Source organism: Cyprinus carpio, chromosome B7 (assembly GCF_018340385.1).
Source record: "Cyprinus carpio isolate SPL01 chromosome B7, ASM1834038v1, whole genome shotgun sequence".
Lineage (NCBI taxonomy): Eukaryota > Metazoa > Chordata > Actinopteri > Cypriniformes > Cyprinidae > Cyprinus > Cyprinus carpio.
This window is the reverse complement of record NC_056603.1, coordinates 24487689-24514997: the sequence shown is the minus strand read 5'-3', so window position 1 is coordinate 24514997 and position 27309 is coordinate 24487689. Positions and strand designations below refer to the sequence as shown.

The window sequence follows — 27309 nt, the reverse complement described above, 5'->3', positions numbered from 1 at the left end:
AAAGAAGCCATATCTAAACATGATCCAGAAGGATCATGTTTAGCATTCTGCTTTTGTTCACAATTTGTACAGTGTCCCAACTTTTTTGGAATCGGGTTTGTACAAACCTACTGTATATGGCTTTCTTTCTTCCTAGGAATATAAATAAGATATTCTGAAAGTTTTAACTATTTTGTCTATTTTGAAGGGTGGTTTTTATGTTTCATTTATTGTTTCATTATTATTTCATGATGTTAATTTGACTTTCAGTGGCACAGTGTGATTTCGAGTCCGACTCATGTGGCTGGTATGAGCTTGTCCAGGGTGATGGGTTTGAATGGGTGAGAGGCTCAGCTAATGGAGTCGCCATAGATTATCCAGACCAAACACCACCTCAGGACCCCTCTACTAATACAAGTGCAGGTAAGGGCACTGACTAAATACACAGACTCAGTAAATCATGAAATGATTTTGTCTCACATTTAATTTACTCTCACTCCCAAAAGATGCTAAAACTGTAGTTCTGACCTATAAACCACATCCACTTATTCCATGTGCATATTTCCTAACATTTCCCTTTACTTAGTTTGCAATAGGACTGAAACATTTTTTAAAATCCCACTTAACTTAAAATGTTTATCTACAAATCACCTGGGAGTGTAAATTGTGTGAGAATTAGGCTAGTTCATTTAAATTTTAGAGCTTTGCGATAGGAAAATAGTGCTGCTTTTCATATTGTGTTCCCATAGATAATTATTTTTGGCCTCTGGGAGATTTGTAATAGTGGCAATGGCATTTGCAATTTCATATTTTTGTTAATACCTTTTAAATATTTTACTATCTCTTTTTCTCCCCCTTTAAGGCCACTTCATGTAAGGTGCAACAGAGTGTACGTGGACTGGATACAGAAATGTCATGGATGTGCATCGGATGGTATCCAGTGGTAGCAGGTAGATTATTGTATTAAATGCAGGTGTGTATGTTTGTTCGGTGTTGAACTGTTAAAGTTAAAGTGCAGTGTGTGGCATACCATATTGTGGGAGTATGCTGTAGGGTGTATTAGTTCTGACTGTTCATAAGTCTGATAGCCTCAGGGAAAAAGCTATCCCTCAGTCGGCTAGTGCGGGATCGGATACTGCGGAGACGTCTTCCTGAGGGCAGCAGAGAGAGCAGTCTGTGGGACGGATGGCTGGAGTCACTGATGATCCTCCGGGATTTCCTTATACACCGCCTGGTGTAGATGTCCTGGAGGGAGGGAAGCTCACCTCCAACAATGTGGCTGGCAGTTCGCACGACCCTTTTCAGAGCTTTGCGGTTGCCAGCAGTGCTGTTTCCAAACCAGGCAGTAATGCAGCCCATCAGGATGCTCTCTATAGCCATATGATGATATGGAATTAGCTTCATATGAAAAAAAAATCCTTAAAATTACATTCTTATTAGGACTGGTATCACTATGGATCCAGTTTTCCATTTCAGGACGTTAAAATTCTGGGTTTTAATGTATTTAAAGTGAAAAGTGAAAGTCGGTACATTTGCCAAGTATTATGACCCATACTCGGAATTGGTGCTCTGCATTTAACCCATTCAAGTGCACACACAGCAGTGAGAAGTGAACACACCGTGAACACACACCCAGAGCAGTGGGCAGCTATATATCCAGTGCCCAGGGAGTAACTGGGGGTTCAGTGCCTTGCTCAAGGACACTTCAGCCATGGGTATTGAGGGTGGAAGAGAGTGCTGTTCATTCACTCCCTCCCACCTACAACTCCTATTTACAGTATGTGTGTATCTGTATATCTTTGTATATGTAGGTGAATTGCCCTCAAAGGAGCCCAGCACCTTTGCCCCCATCCCCACCATGTCAACAGCACCCCCTCATAGCTGTCCTCCTGACCAGTTTGTGTGCTCAACTACAGGAGAGTGTGTGAGCCTCAGTCAAGTGTGTAACTTCAAACCAGACTGCTCTGGTAGCTGTTTATCTGTTTATCTGTCTGTCTGTCTATCTACCAAACTGTTCACAAGGTTTTTCTTGGGGGGGGGGGTCTGAAAGTAAATTATTACTTTGAGCAAGAATGGATTAAGCTGATCAAAGGTGACAGTAAAGACATTTACAGTTTATTTTCTTTTTTTAATAATTGCTTACTGTATGGTTTTTCCTTTTTTATCAAACAAATGCAGCATTGGTGAGCATAAGAGGCTTCTTTTTTAAAAATATGAATAAGATCTTACCAATCCCGAACTATCCATCCATCATGCATCCTTCTGATATTACCGTTTTGTCTGTTCTCAGTGAAGGAGTATTGATGATGCTCTGTGTGGATGGTATTTAAGTGTCCCGGCCACTCCTGTTCCTCCTCATTCCTTTCGCTGGCAGACAGGACAAGGGGAAAGTATTCATCATGGAGAACAGAACCACAGACCTGCTTTATAAATGCATGGTCAGGTTTGCTTATGCAGGTGTGTTTTCTGCTTTATCGTGTGTACTCATCTGTATACGTGTACATTTTGCAGTGGTTCTTCAGAGGGTTGGTATATATTTGCGGACAGCTCCAATGGAGGATATGGTCATACCACTGATCTCTCGACTGCTTCCATTAAAATAACAGGACCCCAGTGCACACTTGTGTTCTGGTATCACATGAGTGGCTTTACTGTTGGAATGCTGCAGGTGCAGTTATCTAGAAATTATGAATATAATTGTTACTCATTTGCTGCACTGGTAACCCATGCCTAGAAAACATCAAAACATATTATTAATGTGACTGAATAAATGTCGTGCTTCATTTTGTCTTTCATTGTGTTCAAATTCTAAAATGTTTGTTATGAAGGATTCTCCAGAGAACAATTTGCAGTTTGTCAAAACAATCTCAAAATTGTATGTGCAGGTCTTCATCAAATCAGGCTCTGTCACACATGAAGTTTGGTCCCAAAGTGGTAACCAAGGCAACAGCTGGAGGCGGGGTGAGGTCTTCATAGGAATCCGTCATAACTCATAACATCCAGGTCAGTGTTTCTATTACATGAGTGAGGACTAATAAATAATTGAAAAAAAGAAGTTTTTGAATGTCCAGCTTTTTCCCTTTGGTTCCCCAGCTGTGCCTAAACAACTGCAAAAAATACATCAACAGGTACAAACGGTCAAACATTTGAGGTCAGAAAGATTCATTTTAAAGAAAAAAATATTTGATTTATCAAGGATGCATTAAACTGAATAAAATGACAATAAAGGCATTTATAATGTTACCAAAGTAGTCTATTTTAAATAAATTCTGTTCTTTCTATAGAATAGAAAAGTTTCCATTCTTGGAAAAAAGCTGAAGGTATCACAGTTTCTATTTTTCTCAAATTTCTATTTTTACTGTATTAGAGACTCTCTCACCTAGATATAATACTATAGAGACTGTGTCTGTTCCCCGAACTAGCAAATACAAAAAAACGTCAAAAACAATTTAAGTGATTTTTGTATATGATCAAATAAATGCAGCCTTGTTAAGCATAAGAGACATCCTTCAAATAAAAAAAAATCTTACTGACCCCAGACCTTTGAAACATAGTTTATGTGTCAACCAGGTAAACAATTTCTGAACCAGGTAAACAACTTTTATGAAATGTATGGTACTTGTTTACATTTGAATAAAGGTGATTGGAGAACTGTGTGTTTAGTATTCCTGAAATGTGAGGTAAAATGTGAAGTGTCAAGCTGATGTTTGGACTGCTGATGCTTGATCAGAAATATCATGACCTTTTCTCCATCTGGCCCTTGCATCATTAATATTTATCAACACTTCTTATATATAAACACTCTTACAAATGTAGTTCTTCATTGTGCTGGATACTTCATGACACCCTCACTCATTAGTACTGACTGCCCTTTTGCTGTATACTTTCAGGGGCCTTAGTGCTCTTTAACTTATGCAGCAGCTCTCAAACACTTCCAGTTCACAATCTCGATGTATAGTTTTTTCCTGTAGCTTTTCACACATACATTTTTTTGTTTTCTTTTAAGAGAATCAATTGATTTTGAGTGACATCTTTTCACATTAGTCTGTTTACCTGACATGTCTCATAGAGTAAATGTGTGCTTATAGATTTGTGCATTTGACTACACTGCCGTATGGAAAGTATTGTGGAGCAGATAATGTGGATTACCGCAGATTAAAAGCATGCATATTTTGGTTTATAAATGTATTAATAGGTGGGTTTTCAAGCCAAGTGAGGCATCAGCTACATGGGTGATGTTGTTGTTGATGACGGAGCATTTGTGGATTGTGCCCCTCCAATACCGTCTGATCTTCCTTGTCGTAACAACGAGTTCATCTGTGCCAACGCTCACTGTATCTCTGAGGACAACTTGTGTGACTTTATTGATCACTGTGGAGATGGCTCGGATGAGAATCATTACATCATCATCCTCTTCCCTGTCCCTTTTTTTCAACTGTATTTCAGTGGTCAGAATTTGTGTATTGAATAACTTTACACCTCATATACTGTATTGAATGTATGCAACCGTATTAAATATAATTTTCATGTGCATTTGTGTTTATTTTAAAGGGATAGTTCACACAACAATTGAAATACTGTCATGATTTGCTAGCCTCGTGTCTTTTCAAACCGGTATGGTGTTTATTAATTATGTGAAGCGACAAAAAAGAAGAAAGAAAGTCATATAGGTTTGAAACAGCATGAGGGTGAGGGAGTGATGACAGAATTTTCATATTTCACTATCCCTTTAACAATATTCATGCCCCCCCCCCCCCAAGGGGATTCAGTGGTCTCTGCAATTGATGATGATTTTGATTGGTTGATCAAACATATGCACACACATGGGACTGGACCCTCCACTGATCACACCCTCCACAACCCATTGGGCCACTACCTAAATCTAGATGGGTCCTTCCCACAGACAACTGGACACACTGCCCGAATTGTAGGACCTCTTTTCCGCCAGTGCAGCAGAGATTACAAAGTGAGTGCTCACTGGCATTTTATGTGTTTAAATTACTAAAGTCCAGGATGAGTTTGTACTTGCATATTCAGTACAATACAATGGAAACAATTAATAAAAAACAAGATAAAACAAAAACAAATCAATATACAGGAAAGATAATTGTGACATTTTCATGGACTTGATCAGTGGTAGATGCTTTTTGCTTTTTCTTGTCTTGTTCACATGTTCCTGCTTCCTTTTTTTCAGAGAAAACTGATATTTTTTAATAAGATCAGCATCTTTGACATCTGTGGTGCAGATGCCACCAACAAGTTCTGCAAAACATTTGCAGAAATTTATAGTTGGTAGTTCCCATTTTCAAAAAGGATTTTTGAAGGTTTATGGAAGTATAATTTAAACAGACTGACTAAATTCAATCCTATTAATTGGCTTAGAAAGAATAAAGTACTGAAAGTAGTAAAGTTGTCATGTTTTTATAGTACAATGAGCTCTTTTATCTGAAAAGATGATAATGATAAATTAGATTTTGGGTTCACATATTGGAACACAAACTTGAAATCTGGGTTTTTCTTCCTGTTTGGGTCTTTCACAGTTTCATAGTAATACCACTTATGTCAGCACAAACCGCCTCGTGGTTAATGCGTTGGCATGCAGCGCAGCTGTTCTCACGGCAACCCGAGTTCGATTCCCGTCTCGAGGTCCTTTGCTGATTCTGCTCCCTTCTCTCCACCCAATGCTTTCCTGTCATCACTCTACTGTCCTATCCAAATAATAAAAAAAGGCATAGTAACACCACTTATAAATGTTTTTTAACTCAGAGGTGTACACAGCACTGAAAATAGGAGCCAGCAGCATTTCTGTAACTTCCCTGCTGTGAATTTCAAAAATCCCGCAGCACTGCATGTAACCTCTCAAAATGTTACAATGTAGCCGCCGATCATCTACAGGTCCAAAAAAAGCTTTGCCTCTACAAAGTCTTCTCATACCTCCCTACAGCAAGCTGGCTTCATGACCCTGGGTAATACAGAGGAATTTATTTGAATAATATTTGTGTTTTAGAAAAAGCTTTATAGACTGATCTTTCCAATTAGATCATTAGTGTAGTGAGGATATTTAATTCCCCTGCATTGCTGGATCCATAGCTTTTGCTGAATATAATGGGAGGAAGTGAATGTCAGGATTTGTCTCTGTTACTGTGAAGTCATTGAGCCAGCCGGCAGAACTCAATCATCCTGTCAAACACACACACACACAAAATGTCTGTGGGAGAAAGAGGAGCAGCTTTCAAAGCTCTCATCAGTTTGTGTGTAAAGGCAATCATGTTTCTGGATCTCCTCTGACTTGACAGACTGTGTTCATCGTTTTTAGAGGTGTATATGTGTGTGTGAGATAATTAGCCCATGGAGACTCGTTTCCCCATTGTCCTCCCATTCAGCTTGCATCAATCAATCACAAGAAGCAGCTGAAGAGGAGGAGTTTTTGTGTGTACTTGTCAGCCTTGATTAGACGTTTTTAAAATTGTAAATTACAATTAGGAACATTGGCGTTTTTCTGTTGTTGCTGGTTTTATATTTTGTGTTATATGGTTAGTTAAAGTAACAAATTTGTGTGTGACAGAATCAATTGTCTCATCCCAAAAGGTCAAACTCTTTCACCAACTCACCAGTCAGTCAAACACTGACAGGAGTCATTTACACATACACACAGAAACAGAAGAAAATATCAGCCACCATAACAAGCAAAATCAATCAATAAAAGAGAAAGTTTTCTTCCGGATAGACACCGTTGTGGCAAACTCTCATTCAATCGACCAGTTTGTTCAAAGTACTGATTAACTGAAGGCCTGGGGACTTTCAAAGTTTATTCTGATTTGAAGCAATTTATGTTGGCTAAGCAGAAATGGGCAAACTATTTGGAAATATTGTATCTAAAATGTAAGTTCATTAGGATTAACTGCTGAATAAATAATATTAAACTAGTAATTGTACTGTTGTTCTAAACATCAATGCTGCTGTGATTACTGTGGCATATTTGTGTATAACAGCACTTTTGCTACCGGGATAGTATTGATAAAGTATTCTTTCTTTTTGTCTGATTTCCAAGATGGTCTTTTATGTCCATATGTCTGGTGACGGCATTGGCACTCTGAATGTGTACATGTCTACAAACTCCAACCGCTCACTCTTACTCAGCCTTACTGGAAATCAAGGCAACTACTGGAGCAGACAGAAACTGCCTCTCTTGTCTACTGACAACTTGAGCATTATGTTTGAAGGCAAGGTGGGCCGTAATACCAGAGTTCACATCTGCCTGGAGGACATCACCTTCTCATCAGGCTGTATTCTTAGCAACAAATTTGAGAAAGACTCCACTCCCCGGTTACTTCCAGGTACAGCTGCACTAATTGTGCCATATATACATGCAGAGCTATCAGTGTAAAGGTAACTGTATAACAGTGCTCCACAAATGCATAATCAATACATGAGCTTAACTATTGACAATGAACATCCTTTTTATTTTTTTAGCTTAATTGTTTTCCGATAGCATGTTCGAAGAAAAAGGCTTTGTAGAGAAACTGTAGAAAATAATCTTTTTCTTCCTTGAAACAAAACATGAGCATACATTATATCTTGCAGGCAGAATCATAGGCTGTGCAATAGAGTTCATAGATTTAATACTTTAATACTTCATGCTAATTATGACTTTTAAGTACATAATAAAATGCTATTATAATAAAAATAAACTTAAATATAAGAACTTGAGGTCAGTAAGATTTATTTACAAAATAATACTTTTAATCAGCAAAGATGCATTAAATTAATCAAAAGTGATAGGTAATACATTAATAATTTTATAATAATTTTTTGTTTCAATTAAATGCTATTCATTTACATTTTTTAAGAATCCTGAAAGTATGCATCATGTAGTTTCCACTAAAATATAAAGCAGCAAAACTCTTTTAATAAGTAATGTTTGTTGAGCATCAAATCAGTATATTAGAGTGATTTCTGAAGGATCATGTGACATTGAAGACTGGAGTAATGATGCTGAAAATTCAGCTTTGCATCACCGGAATAAGTTATTTTTTTATTATTATTATTGAATTATTTCACAATATTCAAGTTTTTACAAAAAATTACATAAGTTATTGAATTCATGTGAAATATGAGACCTTTCAAAAAATGTAATAACGAAAAAGAGAACCGTTCAGAACTGTAAACATTAGCATGTTGTGACCAGAATAAAATAAACATCATCTGTTTTTATACGTTAAAATATTTATCTATGTGTGTGTTTTCACAGGATCCTGTCCACCGGGTTCTCTGAAGTGTAACAATGGCAATTGCTACAAACGAGAGCAGAAATGTGACTTCACAGATGACTGTGGAGATGAAAGGGATGAATTGGATTGTGGGACGTCCTGCTCATTTAAACATGGGCTCTGTGGTTGGAAAAGCAGCATGGCAGATACCTTTAGCTGGGCTCATGGAGTCGACTCCATTCATATGATCTGACCTCCTCATGATCACACACTTTAAAATGAAAGCGGTAAGACTGTGTAGCCTCCTTTATTGATTTGGTGCTCTGCTTCACTTTATCTCAGCAAGATATCTTTATTAATAAAGCAGCGTGTGATATTGTGTATGGCCATCCATAACCAAGGTTTTATAGCATCAACAGAACTGAGTCCCAGAATCCCATGAAAGATAGAGTAAGTGGGAAAGCCATTCTTGATGACAGTTAGATGTCCTAGCAGAGATCTATACATCACCATTTGGCAATATATTTCTGTTATTTCTGACTCCAATAGCATACACAATCGAGTTTAGCTTCATCTCTGTTTGAGTTCATCTGTTTGTAATTTTCAGAATTACTAGACTTTAATTTGGTTTTATGCCAGATTAGGATTAGTGCATCAAAAATGATGTTACATCAAAATTGCCTTAGTGTGCTATTTTCAGTGAATATTTGAAATACTCACGCATGCATGCTTTTTAGACTGATAATGCCCATAAATCCCTGCACTGTTTTCCTAATCAGTGGAAGAGGTAGAGTTTGCACAATACAACTTTCAGGAGTGCGGGCATGCAGATTTTTATCAGTCTGTTAAGTTTTGTTAGTTGCAAAATGGCTAAATTGAGTTCTTAGGAAGGTGACCCAGCCAGAATCGCAAAGGTGTGTGGCACTAATGCTTCCAGGATGTAGGTTTAGCACCTGATGACATGAAAGCTATTACATGGATATTAATAATTGTCAGTCTCTCTCTACACAGGCCACTTTGTATTTCTGGCAGCCACTCCTGTGGGATTGAAGGGTGATAAAGCTCACATGAGAAGTTCTGTGTGGAAGGAGTCTAGTGCCATATGTAAACTCACCTTCTGGTACTATATTTCCGAAAAAGCCACAGGAATCATCCGGCTCTTAATTAAGGTACATGACTAGATCTTACCAAGTGAAGCCAACATACACTGCCACTGGAATATATATCGCTTAAATCAGGGAAAGTGTGGAGGCCTTTATAGCTCTTTTAACATAAGCTGAAACTAGCATTACGCAAGATATGTCAAATTGCTGAAACATGTTCTTACATGACTTTGCAGTCCTGTGTTATGTGTGACTCTTAGCTGAGAGCAACCATTTAGCACTTAAAGTTTGTGTTATGAAACATACTGTACCTCAAGAGGGATTATGTGCCATAAACAATTGCCATAGGAAGCTCTTCATGTGAGAATGGGGGAGAAGCATTGGGAGGTGATGAATGTATGAAACTACAGAATTATGAAAAATGTCAAAGAAAGTGAAAAGACTTTCTTTTTTGTTATTTACTTAGCATGAAATGGAAATGCGATTGTCTTGTTTGCCTACTGTGACATATACCCAAATTAAACGGCAAAAAATGTAGGATGGGGCTTGATTTTGGTCCAATGGGAATTGATTGGATCATTGGATTGTTTTCTGTTTGCTGTGGTGATTTTTGATTGAAGATTATGAGGGCTTATAAGAACCTTTTCTGCATATGTGATGGATAGACAGAAAATGAGCTGAGGGAAGTGTGGACAGAGCAGCAGATGCAAAGGGAATGGAGAAGAGCGGAGGTATCTCTGAAGAGCCTGAGGAACTTTATGCTCATATTTGAAGCAGTTCGAACACAAGACGTGAGTGGTGGAGCGGCTCTTGATGACCTGCAGTTCACTAACTGTGCACCACGTAAGTGCTCTTTTTTCATTCAAGGTAACTGATTTCCATTCATATTGTTAATATAGCTTTAAACAAGCTGGAATTTGATATGTGACTAGCTCAGCTGATGTGAGCATAAATGCAAATGTAAGCTTAAGACGTGTTCTACGGACAACAAGTGATAGCTGCAGGAGAGTTTGTCTAGTTTGAGCAGTGATGCTCAGAGGGACGCAACAATGCCTTCTGTTTTCATCTCCACATTTATTTCCCATGAGTCTTTTTTGCTTAACGTTCATGCGTAAGCTTGACCAGCTCAGGGCTCTGAGGGTTGTGCTCAGCAGCGCCTGATGGAAAGCAGTACCACCATTTAATTGGATGAGAATTGATTTGCTAATTCTGACAAGCCATCAGGGAACAACATGAAAGTCAGAATAAGTTCTTCTTTTGGTTCTCAGGCTTGACATGGAAAATGTCAGATATAATTTGCATACTGGCACTTCTAAATCACAGTAATTACACTTGAGCTTCTGGATCATTTAGTGAGAATATGTGTATGATGCAAAGATGTCAAACACAATCTGTGATCAAAGCATTTTTTTTTTTAACAAGTACAATGGTTGTTGTTATGAAAGACCATTCATGGCCTTATCATATATTTTAAGTGTAGGAATGTGACCCTTTTTGCATTTTTTTTGTTTTGAAATGTACAGCAAGTTTTACCAGACCAATAAATAATTGAACTAAACTACAGTTACTCTCAGCTGTGTGTAATATAATAGCCTATAAAACTTGGATCAGTGGTACAGTGTAAATAAATGAGCTCTATCAAACCGTGAAGAGGAGCAGAGAAATAAAATCCATTTTTTACCACCTATTTCTTTGAATATGTGCTTTGGAAAGAATTTCAATTCCTAGATAAAGACTTTTCGCTCCATGGCATAATAACTTAAAGTTTCGGAGAATTAAACAGGACATAGTTTGGCATGAATGATCTTACTTTGCTGTCATGTTACGTTCAATGAATTTGAAGATATTCATACTAAAAAGCTCTGGATGGATGATATTTTATTGCTGTTTTGAGCAATGTTGTTGAATATGGTCATACTTCACATGCCATTTGGATTTCACATCTTTTCATTGTTAGATGATCATTTTTGTTATTACATGGACCATGTACAGCGGGTAAAATAAGTATTGAACACGTCACTATTTGTCCCAGTAAAAACATTTCTAAAGGTGCTGCTGACATGAAATTTTCACCAAGTTTCAGTAACAACCCAAGTAATCCATACATACAAAGAAAACAATACAAATTAGTTCAGATATTAAGTTATGTGTAATAGAATGGAATGACAAAGGACATTTTTATTTAATACTTAGTACAAAAGCCTTTTTTGGTTAATGACAGCTTTAAGATGCCTCCTGTATGGAGAAACTAGTTGCATTCTTGGCTCAGGTGTGATTTTGGCCCATTCTTCTACAGAGTCTTCAAATCTTGAAGGTTCTGTGGGCCTCTTTTATGAACTTATGACCTTTTCATTGAAGTCAGTTGATTGGCTAGGCCATTCTAGCAGCTTTATTCTCTTTTTCTGAAACCAATTGAGAGTTTTCTTGGCTGTGTTTGGGATCATTGTCTTGCTGAAATGTCCACCCTTGTTTCATCTTCATCACTGAGAAAAAAAACTGACAGCTTGATAATACCTGATTCTGAATCCAAACAAGCTACATACTAATCTAAGACTAAACCTTTTTATTTCATGTAAATATATGTGGATAAAATAACATTTTTTTTGTACAAGATTTACATGAATATGAGATGTGGTTTCTCTAAGATTGAAGCCAGCCGTCTGAATCATCTAATGAATCGTTGCGTGATTTAAAAACCAGAGGGTTGAAGGTCAGAAAAATCCATCACAAAAAGCCATTTTCCAGCTACTTCATCAATGGGTGTAATTAAGATCTGGATTTCTGCCCCTCATGTACTCATGTTTAGTTCTGCTAAAAGATCAGTGTCTCTCAGTAAAAGCGTTAAGTGTACATTATTTTAATTGTGAAAATGAGTCTGCCCTCAAAAAGGTGATCGATTTACTGAACCTACTATTGATTTGTCATGCCAGACAAAGAGTCAAGGAAATTGCTGCACAGAGTGTCTTTCGAGTAAAGCCATGGAGGAGTTATGCAGTGAAATCTAATAATGTTTGTTGTTACAATCTCTATCATAATACTTTAATAATATAATCTCATTCTTGACAAGATAAGAAATTGTTTCTAATATTTGTAGGGGTGTAGTGGTGTAAAAATATTGAAGTCTATGCAAAATGAAAATTCACCCCATCTTTTTTGTTAATGCAAGTTATAGATTTAATGTTGTAGTTTTTTTTATGCTTGTGAACATTTTAATTTTTTAAACTCCATGGTAATTTTTAATGGTGATTGTAAAAACTTAACATGCCAATGTTTTTTTCAATATCATTTACATATTTTAACAGATTTAGCAGGCATCTTTGCTAAAGTAAATATTTAATGCGGTGTGGGTGACATTTGGTTTACTGTTTCAGATGGAGGAGGTGGGTATCTGTATGTGAACTCCAGTGCTCAGAGAGAAGGAGATATCACCAGATTCATAAGCCAGCTGGAGTTTCCTGCGAGTGTCGGTATATGTCATCTGCGCTTTTGGTTCCACATGTATGGCTCACGTCACATGGGTACACTGAAGGTGAGATAATACTTTAATACAAATACATTTTGAAATATACACAAATAACATCTTTTACATAAGTTTTTACCATACTATTCAAAAGTTTAGAGTCTGTATTATTTTATGTTTTTGTAAAAGTGTCATGCTCACCGAAACTACATCTATTTAATCAAAATACAGTAAAAATTTAATATTGTGGAAAAAAAATTCGGTTTAGACATTTGTTTTGAAAAAACTGAACTTCCAGTTTTGAGTGTCATGTGATCTTTCAAAAATCATTCTAATATACTGATTTGGTGCTCAAGAAATTTTTGTTATAATTATCAGTGATTATCAGTAATTATCAAAACAGTTGTGTAGCTTTATACAACTAGCTGCTTCAAGGGAACAACATTTATTTGAAATAGACATTTTGGTCACACTATATTTTAAGGTCCAATTCTCGCTATTAACAAACCATTAAGTATGATTTTCGCCTCAGTAAGCTCCTAATTTGCTGCTTATAATAGTTAGGAAGGTAGTTGTTAAGTTTAGATATTGGATAGGATTGGGGATGTTGAATATGGTCATGCAGAATATGTGTTTATAAGTACTAATAAAAAGCTAATATGTTAATAATAGGCATGCTAATTAAGCAACTAGTTAATAGTGAAAGTGGTCCCTATACTAACATGTGTTACTGACATTTTTTTATAACATTCTAAAAACAAAAGGGGGATCTTCAGTGTATATTCACCTCTTCCACCTTTGAAGCTTCCCTTTGCATTATGTGGCAGTATTTTACTCGCAAATATGAGCATTGTGGAGCACTGCAGCCTGCTATATATCAGTCATGAAGTAAATTTCCCTCCTCTGGTCTTATTCCATGAAAAGAAGAGCATGTATTATGATTCATAAAATGAGTAATGAAAAATAAGCTTTAAAGTTTTTGGAGCCAACTGTGCAGGAGTTCAGTGAAATTCCTTTCACTGCCTTTATTTTCTATTGAAAACCCTGAGCTTTAAAGCACCTCTTGAAGACTGCATAATGAATTCTGAGCACTATATTGCAGGTGTATACCATGGGCCACAGTGGAACACCTCTGCTAATGTGGGCAACCTGCGGAAACCATGGAGACAGCTGGCATGATGCTAATGTGATCTTATCAAATGCATCACCCTTCAGAGTGATTGTTCAGGCAGAAGTGGGAGCAGACCAGTGGACTGACATTGCTGTGGATGACATCTCTTTCACTAGACAATGTCTTGTTGGAGGTACAGAACTACTTATTGCTTTTGATTCTTGACTCTTCCTGAATTGAAAATGTGTTTACTGTTTCGTTTCTGTATGTTTTCAGGTCCAGTGACCCCATCCCACAAACATGCCACAGGGAGCACTTCAAGTGTTCGTATCTGTTTGAGTGTATACCACTGAGTTGGCACTGTGATGGTGAGGTGGACTGTCTGGACAGCTTGGACGAGGAGAGGTGTGTGAGTGTGGTTTCTGGCACTATGCCTCCTCAAACAGGGTGTGAGACGGGAGAATACCGCTGCATGAAGAACAGCTGTATTCCAGCTCTGCTGCGCTGCGATATGGTTTTAGACTGCCCAGATGGAGAAGACGAATATGGATGTCGTAAGACAAATCTGTTTCATATACATCATAGCTGTAAAACAAACAAAATGAAATTCTCTGTCTCTGTTTCTGTAGCTGTTAAGATATGTGATGATGGAGAACTAGTGTGTGAGGCGACAGCAGACTGTGTAGCATATCAGAGTCGATGTGATGATATTGTTGACTGCCCTCCTTTTAACCCTGATGAGTCCAGCTGCTATGGTACAACAAACACATTCATACATCTCACTTTCTTATTTAAAGGGGTCATATCATTCATGTTTCTTTTATTTTATTTGTTACTATTTTGCTGATGTGACGAATACAGTCAGAGTTGTATAAAAAAAATGTCCTGGCTCTTCCAAGCTTTATAATAGCAGTGAAAAGGGGTCGAGATTTTGAAGCCCGAAAAAGTGCATATATCCATCATAAAAAATTGCTCTGCACAGCTCTGGGGGGATAATAAAAGGCCTTCTGAAGCAAAGTGATGCATTTGTGTAAGAAAAATATCCATGTTTAAAACTTTATGAACTGTAATCTCTAGTTTCTGCTAACTGAAATACGTGCGTTTCAGCGGATGACGTACGATGTAGGTGAAGCGTAAGCTCCGGTGAAAAGTGACGAACACTGAAGTGCAGAGGAGAGAGCAAAATCAAACCTGTCAAGAATCAGAGGTATAAAACAAGGATTTGTAAAGAAAAATGTTGGAGAATTTTGATTTGAGCCAAGAGGAGATTGGTTTTCCTTTGCTGTAAACAAAATGTGGTTCCCGCGAGATTAGCATATTCTCACCGGAGCTTACACTACGCCTACATCCAACATCATCCGCTGGAATGCCACTCTCTCGTTATATGACACCTTTTAACTTGTATTTCACTTACTTATATAACTTTTTTTTTCTTTTTACAACTGTCAGTTTAATGCATAGCAATAAGTACAAACAACCAACGGTGGTAAGTATATACTACCATTCAAAAGTATGGGGTGAACATTACAGTAAGAAGAGTAATGTTGTGAAATATTACAATTTTACAATTTATTTTCATATATTTTAAATAATAAGGTATGTAACAACGTTTGTAAGTCACACATTAGGATCAACTCCACCGGCCTCGCTCCGTTCCCACGACTCTCGGCCCCGCCTCTCTCGTCACAAGTTATTTCTGTAATTTGCAGTTTTTTTGCTCAAGAAACATCATATTATCAATGTTTAAAAAAAGTTGTGCTTTACTGTCACCTTTGATCAATTTAATGCATAATTTTTAAAAAATTAAAAAAAAAATCATACTGACCCCAAACATTTGAATGGTATGTTATATTGTTTTATTAAAAAAATAAAAAAATCTGGGATTTCAATTTAGGAGTGTTTTTCAGGGTCGAAAAATGATTTAGTGATTCTGAGACCACCAATGATTGTTCATCAGACAATGTGAGAGAGGATGAGGAGAAAGGAATAGACAAAGACAAGATCAGTACATACTTCTCTGACTTTATTCCCTAAATGAAAGGTTAAATTTATAGCTTAAAAATATAAAGCCCATCAAAGTAAAGTGACTTTTTAGGAGTAGCATAATATATTACTTCTCATTAAGTGGGCACTTTCTTCAGGGGAATATCCCTGCAATCTTCAGATTAAAGGAGCTGTGGCCCAGGAGCACTGCAGGGGTGAAGAGCCTCGGTCAAGGACACGTCATTAATGGGGACTCTCTGTTACTCTCTTGTTAAGGATTGCCCCTAACTGAGCTGGAACCTGCACCCTTTAGCCGCCAGCCCATAACTTTAACCACAATGAAAGTACCACTTGATCTGTGTTAATTAATGGTGTGAAATGTGAAATGAGGTCCTTATCATATTTTATCATTCAGTTATGATGGTGATTTATCATGAGTCATTATTATATGTGGATGTGTTTTATTTTTTAGAGTGTCAAGTTGGGTACTGTCTCAATGGAGGGAGTTGTTCAGTAAAGGAAAATGGACCAGTATGCATGTGAGTTTCCCAAGCATAATAGTACACTAACAGTGAATGCCAAAATGTTAATAATCAAATACCGACAGTCATCGGATGCTACATGCACTTCTACAAGTTGTTTGAACTGAAGTGTGTGTTGGCAGTGTGTGTACACAACCATCCTATAATGATAAAAATCCACCCAGTGTTTTTTTTTTATCTACTAAAATCTTTACCCCTATCTCAAATCGAGCCGATCTCAGATGCCTGTCTGTGTGACGTCACACAGACAGGTATGGCGTTATTTCCCTGTCAAATGTCGAGAGCGCATTATTGTAGCGCGAAAGTACATTAATATAATGTGCGAGCGCGAATCTCTCTGCTCGCGCGCGGGATATAATGTGCGGAGCGCGAATCTCTCTGCTCGCGCGTCTGATATAACGCTCTCAAATACAATCTCTCTGCTAGCGCGCGGGATATAATGTGCGGAGCGCGAATCTCTCTGCTCGCGCGCGGGATATAATGTGCGAGCGCGAATCTCTCTGCTCGCGCGCGGGATATAATGTGCGGAGCGCGAATCTCTCTGCTCGAGCGCAGGAACTGGGCGCCCGCTCTCAGATACACGTTGCTCTTGTAAGAATTTTCTCTGGGCTCACTCAGAGAGTATGCCTGCACTTAAAACGTGTTCAGTGCAATCGCGAATCTCTCCTCTTCACTTAAAGTAAGCGTGTATGTGCTTAGACTGTGTCCCGTGCGTTCGCGCATGGCCAAGTACTCTTCTCTTCGATTTCTTTCTCTTTGCTCTTGGCATAAACGCTGTCAAAACGGAAACAACCAATCAAATAGGCTTCAACGACTGACCAATGAAAACGCGACATCGTACATGGAATCTTATTGGTTGATATTGAACCGCACATGGAACACATGGAATAAATTCACTGAAGTTCAATCAAGACGAGCCGAGATGGATCCACCGAATCGACGATCTCAGGTAACCAGTTTTATTTGTTTTGATGTTAAATATGTCAAATGTATCTTAGAAATGTCTGGGAAGAGGACGATTGGATTATTTTACATATAAATTACCTAGACTGTCAACCACATTGTTCACACTACGTGCCATGCCTTATTGAAAGTAGATTTTTTAGCCAAATATATTTGAAAGCCGATTCCAGGCAAGGCAAAAATAATATTTTACGTCTGATAATTAACACATTGTCTCGTGCAATCACACCAGTGATTAAACATTAAGTACGTAGCGAGATCAACTGCTAAATTCAAATCTGAACAAATATTTCGAATCATGCCGAATCATTCGTGATCCATTCGTGAGTGTAAGTTTTTTTAATGAATCTTTGCAAATCAGCTTTCCTAATAATGTTCTAATTAGCAAGTTTCACGATGAATGCGGCTAAAGTAAACAGTCCCTCAGAGAGTGGCTCGGAACAGAGGGGTGGAGTCAGCAGAGCTCATTTGCATTTAAAGGAAAATGCTATAAAATGGCTTGCTCTGAAAAGAGCTGTTTTTGACAGGGTAAGAACACTACCATTGAGAAATTTTAACCAAACTATGTTACACACTTTTCATTAAGACCCTAAATAATCATATCAACTTGTGGAAATTGGGCATCCGATGACCCTTTAAAAGGAATAGAGCACTCTTCTGAATAACAGAAGCTATGCATTTAAAGCAACTAAAGGGGCTTTCTCTTACTGTTCACTCCTCTTGGACTGCTAATACAGATTAATGCAAAGTATATGTTTGTTATGGAGGACAAATAGATTATGATTTTTGTTGGGTTAGAAAAAAGTGTTTGCCTAAAATCTGACCTAAAACCTCCTTTCAGTTTTACCTGGGGGAAAAAAATCCCCACCTTCACCTGTCGGTCATGGTCAGGCAGGTGACAAGACCCTGTTGGCGATCTTTGCATTGAATTATTCATGCTATCCAACAGTGCCAGCTGAATATCACATTGAAATGTGTGTGAGTTATACAAAGAGTATCAGCACCCTGACTCTCAGTTTAAACATGTACTTTTTAGCGAACTGCCAAAGCAGGCTTTCTGTAATAACTGTTTTGCTTGTGCCAAGAAACACAATCTTTCTCTATTTGAATTAACCCCCCAAAGCCTCGAATGTTTTCTCTCTCCTTGTCTTTCTCTTTGAAATGGTGTATGTCATCGCTAATAAATTATGAGAATTACTTAAGTCTCTTGTTCACAGACACTAGTGTATCTATTAGTACACGGGCCTGATTGCAGAATAGCTTAAGGACATTCTTTATGTGACAAGATCTTCCCCACAGGCAAGAAAAGGAAAAGAAAACACAAGGAGAAAGTAAGAGAAATGCAGGGACAAAGAGAGAATGCTTGTCTTTTTCTCATTACAGGAGCCAAGGGAAGGCTGTTGCTGATATTAAGCTCATGTGGATGTCTCCAGGCAAATACTCATGCACTTATTTATTTATTTCTTTTTTGGAAAGTTGAGGAGCCAGCATTCCCTTATGAATTATCTCTGCCATTCAAAGTTAATGTGTGCATGTTTCTGCAATAATAATGTTTACCCCTGTCTTTCTCTAGTTGTCCTTCCCAGTGGACTGCTAATCGTTGCCATATAAAAGAAAAACATTTTCTCACAACTGCGTCCACAACAGCTGTGAAACCAGATAAACTAGGTCATTGGATTGGTGAGTATATGGACATGCAATTATTTGAATATAAATGTACTAGATAAGAAATAATATGTGTCTTTAATTGTGAATTCTGCAGCTGTCAGTGTTGGATTAAGTGTGGCATTGATCCTGGTGGTCATCGCAACTGGAGTCATTCTGTTCTTATTATTTCAAAGGAGACATTCACTAAAGTAAGTCCATTCACATTCAAATGAATTTGGAAAGTGTGTATAAAATGTATGGGTACTGACTGCATTGTTCTTGACTGCACAGAGACTCCAGTCTTATTGATAATGAAGAGCTGAATTGCTCAACCTTTGACCTGCAGAAAAAGGTCAGTCATATTTCTCAAATGATAAAAGCTATGATCAACTAAGTTGAGCATTATGCAGTTGTGTGTTTGTTTTTTAATAGAGACCTTCATTTTCTCTGCCATGTTGCATCTCTCTAATACATTCCCTAGACTCTCTTTTTTTTCGTCCCACTCTATTTCTTTTTTTTCCCACTTGCTGCCTTTTTTCCACTTTTGAGCGAACAGTGTTATTTAGTAATTTGAACCGCTCTGCAGGTGTGAGAGAGAGCTCTGTCACACTGCTGATAGGAAATATTGACCCGCAAGCGTAAGTTTGTGTGTTTGTGTTGGTGTATGTGTACATTTAGCGCTCAGTGCTAAACTTGCTGTATTTTGCATGCGGCACGCAGTAATTTTCACTCTTCTGTGCAGTGAAGTCTGGCATATGTTAATGGCTAACTGAGATTTCTCCATATTTTGCTAAGTTATGCATTCATGTCAGTGAGCTGAATCAAAAATGTAATGCAGTAGGAACCCTAGTGTTTTGAAAACAATTATTGATTTTCATAATTGTATTACACTAATGTAATTTGACTGTTAGCTTTGGAAAGATTATATATTAAAGTATTACTATTATGGTTGTTCCTATAGCTGTCATTTTATTAAATAAGATTACTGTGTAATTCTGGTTTCAGCTGCCCTCTCTTGACGTTAGACTCAGATGGCCTATACATCCTCGACTAAACATCAGCATTTACCCGTGGAGAGAGGATCCAAAGGTATGAATGTCTGGTTTTCATAATTAACAAAGTGACCATTCAGTTCCACCACAAAAAACTCTTTTAATTTTAGACATACTGGTGATGTAAAATGCAGTCTGTGGACTGTTTTATTGCACTGCACTCATCATATAAAGCTTTGGCATGCAAAGATTTGACTCAGGCTTGGGACCAGAGGACCTAAGTAACACATTAATCTTCTGCTTAAAAAATAAATGAAAATAAGGTACCAGGACCGTCTTTGCTTGTGTGTGTTTTTCAGGTCTCCAGCTCAAAGGAAAGCAAGCTCTCGTTCTCCAATCCACTCTACAAGTGCTCAAACAGTTCTGAAGCTTGAAGAAAACACAGACACGCAAACACTGGGTGTCACGTCCCTATAGATTTAGATCACTTTCCACTTCATTTGAGCCTCCCCGACAGCATGGCTGTACTTGCTTAAGGCTTATAGGGCTTTTTTTAACACAAACTGGTAGGAGGAAAAAGTGTGACCACAAACAAGATCCAATTAAGCAAAATTAAGCAGTTAAACTATCAGTCATAAAAAGAAAGTTTCTTATAATAATCTGTGACATGTAACACATTCCATATGTTATGAAATCTCTCTGAGGCACTGAAATTAAACTTCCATCGTTCTTATTTTACAAGAGCCAACACTTTATGTCAGTGCCTGTTTTAAAAAAAATTTCATTCATCCAATTAAAAAAAAATAGGGTAATGATTCACATCTATATTTGTTAACTTGAGCCAATGAAAAATATATAACTTGCCCTAAGGGGCATTTCTTCAGTGCATGAGGGGCTATGCTGATAGATGCCTTTGTATGTTTAACAGCTCAATTAATAGTATCTAATTGCCGGTGAATGTTCATGTTCAGTTTTAAGACTTTTTAACATTAATTCCTTTAATTTGGAAGGCATTTTTTGAACAATATCTTTTTGTTTCATTGAAAATACCAAACAGTGTCTTTCAGAAAATAAAGGTATTTTTTTTTAGAGAATCATAGCTTTATTAAAAGAAAATTTTATTAAATATTTAGGATGACCACAATGTAACATTAATCTGGGAAGGTTGATCAAATCTAATAGTCTGGGTGGAGTCTGGGTGCCATTTCAGAGATTGTTTTGTTTTCATAGCCTGCTCTCCTTCCAGATCTCTGTGGTTTCAAGAATATTGTATTTTCATTACTTTAAATGTGCGTTCAATCACCACTTGGTCTCTATTTGGATCCAAACAGACCACATTTTGACAGATGATAAAACTGAAAGCTGTAATGATGCCAAAATATGCACGAAGACAAGTGAAGTAGTTAACTGTGCAGTGCCAGTGTTTAAGGGAAAATGACATTTTGCTTGGTACCAGAACACTGTAACAAATGCTGTGATGTTCAGTGATAAACTCTGGTGAAATATGAAATGTTTCAATATCACAAACTCTCTGTAATACTGCATTCTTTGGCCTTTTGTTTCTGGTTCTCTTTTGTCAGAAGTCAAAACAAATGCTTTGTCTTAGCACAAAAATTAACTACAAAGCATGAAATGAAACATGATGATTTGATAAGAGCATTCACATTATCTAGAAAATGTGTCTTTGCTCAGACTGTAACAAACAAACACTTGTCAAAGATGTTTTAGAAATTATGTAATCATTAAAAACATACAAATTGGATTTCTGAAATGTACTCGGCTTTACATGAGCATCAATAAGCTCAACACATTGTGTTTTCTCTGGATATGCCTCAAGAAATACACAAAGATCTGAATTTAGACTTTTACACACTATTACAAAATTTTACTGTCAGCTAATATAGACAGCAAATCATTTACAGTCTACAAAATGTTGTTCTGATTCTTCTTAGAACAGGTTTTGTCCTCCTTCTTTAAACCTACAGATATTCATGTTGATTTATTTGTATTGTTTTGTTTGTTTTTTTTAATCATGTTCATAATGAAACATTTTGTTTTTCAAACAGGGACCTCCGTACCCTGCTATGTACGTAGACAGCTGGGATCTTTCTATTAACAGTGTGTGAGACAGGAAATTAAATTTCCTTGAAGACGGTGAAAATGTTTTGCCAAATTTAAGTGTTATTGCTGAGGTTTAAAAACTAATAGAAAGAGACAGTATAATATTCATCACGCCTACATTTACATGCTCACATTTGCAGAGAGGAGTTTCATTATTGTGCTTAAATATGCAGTCAGTTCATCTGAATCTCAGCGAAATAAAAAATATGCATATAGTCCATTCATCAATTCTGCACTTTCATTTTAATGTCTTTCTGTATCTCTCTTTCTCTTTCAGGGCTTCAGAGTCTCAGAAATTGATAGAGAAGCACCAGAAAAAAGTAGTTTTCTTATAATTGTATCTAAATCCCTTTTAGCGAAACTTAAATGTGATTGTTAATTTTATAATGCATTATAATGCTGATTTGGGTTAATAAATAAATTTACTGGCAGAGTAGAAGGTATACCATAGGCTTGTGTCTATGAAATATAATTCTAATTATTTATATTAATACAGATTAACCATAACTCAAGCCTTAGACCCAAACGTCCCCCAAAGGGAAGTTATGTCAAACTAAATGGGGACCATTTTTTTCCCAAAATGGTAGCTAAGTAAACTGATGCAGTGTTTCTTAGAATTAAGTGATGAAAAAAGGCAAGCTGTCTGAAACGATAAACAAACAAAAGCCACAAGCAAGCATCTGACAGAATAATTATTATTCCTGCTAAAAATGATGAAGTTTATCTACTGGAAACAGATCACAAACATTTTTTTAATTAATACAGCTGTTTAGAAGTAATGAGTAATTTATTTTAGAAGACATCAAGTTGACTGATTTCATGAGAATTCATCTAGGTTTTTAATTCATAGTTAATCTTATGTTTTCTGTCAGAAATATACATGAAGATAGTCAAATAATGCAACTATCAATGACTCGAGTCCAAGTGCATGATGGGAAGAGGAAGAATGGGAAGCATTTAGGCAGGAAATGCTTGTAAAAATGTAAAACTGCTTATTTGCATCATGTTGGATTGACTCACATAATGTTTAACAGAACTACATTCTTAGTTCGAGTTATATAATGCATTTTTATTAAATCTAAAGAAGCACAGATTCATTTATTATATTGTACCCAATTTATAGTTTCTCTGTCTCTGTCACTCTTGATATCATCTGTTTTAAATCTTTACACAAACGGTTCTAATTAACATATGCAGCTTCCTACATTGTGTATATTAATATTGCATGTGTGAAGACTTTTACACTTAAATATTTAGTTTACACTTACTTGAGGACTTCAAAGAAAATTATAGATAAAGGGCAACTGGCTTACAGTTAAATACATTATACAGTACCTTGCAAATCCCTATCAAAGGAATGCTGTCATAAACATGAGCACAATAAATCAAGTTCCTCAGTTTTGAAACCAAGGGTTTCAGTCAGCATTTCTACGTATTTTGGCTTTTGGTGCAACACTGTAAGGGTGTTTAAATTGGAATGCTAATGTGGCGGCTTTAGCATGCTTCATCCTTAAATGTTTTTGCTAGGCTGCTTGTCCTGATCTGAAGGAGCAGAGGGAGGTGGTTAGCGCTCAACCACAGCTCACTGCCTCTCAGTCCTCTAGAGCGACTCTGCTTGGCAGACAGTGTGGAAAAGCCTGCCAGTGCCATTCCCAAACATTAATGATCCCCCGTTCACCCCCTCCATTGCCTGTTTTGCCTCTGGGCTCTCAGGAGACAACAGACGCAATCTTTACCGAATTTACTGTACTAACATCAGGGGCAATCAGTACTGAGAGCGATTCAACATGACCAGTTGTGATCCGTAAATCTCATGCATACAAGATATAATTTTGTAATAGGCTAAATTATGTGTATCTGACACATGCGTCAAAACAGACTATAGAAAACTGATACATTCAGTTTTTTGTTTATTTATTTTGGGGGGAAATAAGCATTTCAGTTGTGCAGTTGTCTGTTTGGCCCATTTTTAATATATATATTTTAAAATAAATTATATATTCTAATAACATATATAAAAATAAAAATAAATGTTTTAATGTATTCATATTATCTAGTTTTTTTTTTTCAATATTGTTCAGAGGTCTCAAATATTTATTAGAAAAAAAATTAAAAATGTTAGATGTTACATTTAATTTTAAACGTAGGCCTAATCATAAATGTCTGACATTGAGGACAAATCCATTGTGGACAGTTATTTTTTTTTTTAACGATCTTCTTTCTCTAAGAAGAATCACGGATAGCTATTAGTGATGTTTTATGTTTATGTAGGCTAATACAAACTGATATTACACTTGAATATATTTCTATTAAAATATAAACAAATATATTTTCTTGTATGTGTCGTCTATATGAAGTGCTACTGTCTAAGGACAGGTGGTTTTCGGGGTGTGAGTGATAGTGTTAATTCATTATTTTGATAAAAATTAAAGTTTATTTTTGTTCATAATTTGAATGGTCTCTTGTTAATTTTAAAGTGGAACTGTTGCTATTTTAAAAACGTGTTACATGTTTTGTCTTATGAAACAGTGAACCGTGTTTTCATGAAAACAGTGGCACTAACGCCAAATCCCCTTCATGACTGAGAAGCCCCCATGCATGTCAGATTCAGGACACTATTGGTGGTGCGTGTGTGACGCCATCTACACCTCCTGGTTTTGTGGTGAATGCATGGATAAGAGGCGAGCTGGACTGGGCTCGTTTTTAGATTATCTCGAACTCTGCTAGGATTGGCTTGGGTCTGGACTGGAGTCTGAAGGAAACGCGTCGTCTTCGGGAGCGCGAGTCCTCGCATCACAGCAGCGGGCGCGGAATGCTCAGCGACTGACCAGACGCTGTTTGTCTTTATTTAACATCTTCTTTGGCGACGACAGAGCAAAAGAAACTGAGGACATCTGCCTCAGTAGATATCTGACATGGCGGGTTCAAGCACGCTCGATGTGTTTGTGGGAATTGTTCTAGTTTTACACGCTTTGGGAAGTGTTTTCCAGATCACCAGAGGAGAATTAACGGCGGAAGGTGAGTGCTCGTGGACTCCAGGATAGCCTACGCTGCACTGATGACAGGAGTTTGTTTGGGCTATAGGGATGTGGAAAATCAGGTATTCACACCATGACCTGAGCCTATGTCTATTAGTCATGTATACCTTCGAAATATATGACTTGTAAAATGAAAATACTGAATGCATTTTCATAAGAAGTTGATACAGTACTTTTTTTTTCCATCTCATCTGAAAGCGTAGACTAGCTGACAAGTCTGTGCATAGGCTATTCTTTTATTTTTCACTCATGGGAACTTTCAGGTTTTCTATTCGTATTAATAGCCTATTAATATTAATGCTGAATTGGTTTTTAATAATGCAACGAATAGGCTAATACAGGTTGAGCGTATGGTTTTGCTGTGCTGTTTGTAGCCTATGCCAGAGGCGATGTTTGTATCAGCAGCTGTTTTCAAGCGGTATGTGAACGTATTATCGTTTCTTGCAGCAAGAATATGAGTGTGAAAATCTTGTACCTTCAGCTTCTTTTATGTGGAGCACGATTGTTTTCGTTGACTTTACCCTAAAGCACATAACCTGTTCATCACTGGAGCAGCTATTGGGTTTCTAATCGCCTTCTACTGTGTCGTTTCACACTGCACATGGTTATTTAACGTGAGACACAGGAGGCTTCAACAGACTGTACTCAAACTGTTATTCGCCATGTACACATTTTAAGAGCAAAGTACACTGGAGTAATTTACTCTTTGTCGAGTCATAAATTCCAAAGTGTTTCCATGTTTCGACCCATCCGACTTGAGCTCATTGTGTCCGATTTATAACCTGCCTTTGTCTGTCTGTCTGGGTCTCTCTCTGTAACACATCTCAAATAGAGATACTATTTACTAATTTCGCAAGAGTAGGAAAGCTGCAGTTCTGAATATCAGCACGATTTTCAGAATAACTGCATAATATAGCAGCTGAGATATCACTTTAAAGGAATAGTTTGCCCAAAAATGAAAATTTGCTTTTAGTTAACTCACTCTCAGGCCATCTGACTTCTTTTCTTCAGTAGAGCAGTAAAGATTTTTTTAGCTGAAACTGTAGACCGTCAGTTTTTGAGAAATACCAAAAAAGCATATCAAGGAATACAAAATTGATACCCCTGGCTCCTGACAATTGAAGTCTTATGAAGTGAAACGATTGGTCTGTGCAAGAAAGTGAATTATTTACAATATTATTACCATTATTCCATAGCCTCAGGAAAACATGGAAGTCCGATTCTTTCGTGCAAAATGGCTCTTTTGGACAATTCGTTTCTGGTTCAAATAACTGATTCACCAGTTTGTTTAGGTAATCACGTAATGAGGTAACGTAGGGCTTGTAGGCAATTATTTAAGCACCCAATAATGATGTGAAACGTGGATGTTGTAGATGTCTAATGCATATAACGTTAATAAACTAGTCTTTATTAGTGCACCACCTTTTCACATAAACAATGCAAAACCAAAAAACCTCTTTCACCTCTTCATTCAAGTGCTTGGTTATCACAGGCTCATCAGTTCTTCAGTCCGAGTCTGAACTGTTTCCACAGTTCAGTGTACTGTTGGAGTAAGTGGAGTGCTGAATGAGTTGGCAAAATCCAGCTTCATAGCATCTTATATGCTGGTATTTTGGCTCATTTAGAGTCTGAGTGACTGTCAGGCACATCCAAAAAAGAGTGTATAGATTGAGTAACTTGTAGATCTGTGCTGTTCGTTCCACGGGCATAAACTGTTTCAGATGGTTCAGTCCGATTTTGTAAACTGGTTCATCTAGTTCAATACAAAGAGCCGTTTCGTTTGCAAACCGGACATCACTTTGGACCGTTTGCCTGAGGCTATAAAACAGGAGCCAACTGAATTCACTCTTATCTCCAAATATCACTCCAAAATTTCAAAACAAAAAAAAACCAACTACACCTTGATCACTCCAATGTTTTTAGTTAAAAAAAAGTCACCTACATCTTGAATGGCCTGAGGGTCAGTAAATTAATGGAAATTTTTATTTTTGGGTGAGCTATCCCTTCAGTACAACAGTTCTATAAATAAAAGCTAATATAGAGTAGATTTATTCATATGTTTTTCTCTTTGTGAACAAAATTCTTTCCAAATGAAGACAAAAAATTTGGCTTGTCAGCGAGCAGCGCAAACACTGGAAAAGGACATTGCAGCTGCAGCAA

The 27309-nt window shown here is 37.1% G+C and overlaps 1 protein-coding gene and 1 pseudogene across 2 annotated transcripts in view; both read left to right on the top strand.

Annotated features, from left to right (window-relative positions):
• The window catches only part of LOC109108475, a 30713-nt pseudogene extending 8204 nt beyond the window's left edge, over positions 1 to 22509 (top strand).
• A 2213-nt stretch (positions 22510 to 24722) lies between these two features.
• Positions 24723 to 27309, top strand: part of LOC109059136 (plexin domain-containing protein 2-like) — a 47812-nt gene continuing 45225 nt past the window's right edge. For both annotated transcript variants that reach the window (XM_042728099.1, XM_042728098.1), the window contains exon 1: positions 24723 to 25129. In XM_042728099.1, the coding sequence (XP_042584033.1) occupies positions 25027 to 25129 (103 nt within the window). In that variant the 5' untranslated portion in view covers positions 24723 to 25026. The remainder of the gene's footprint in view (positions 25130 to 27309) is intronic.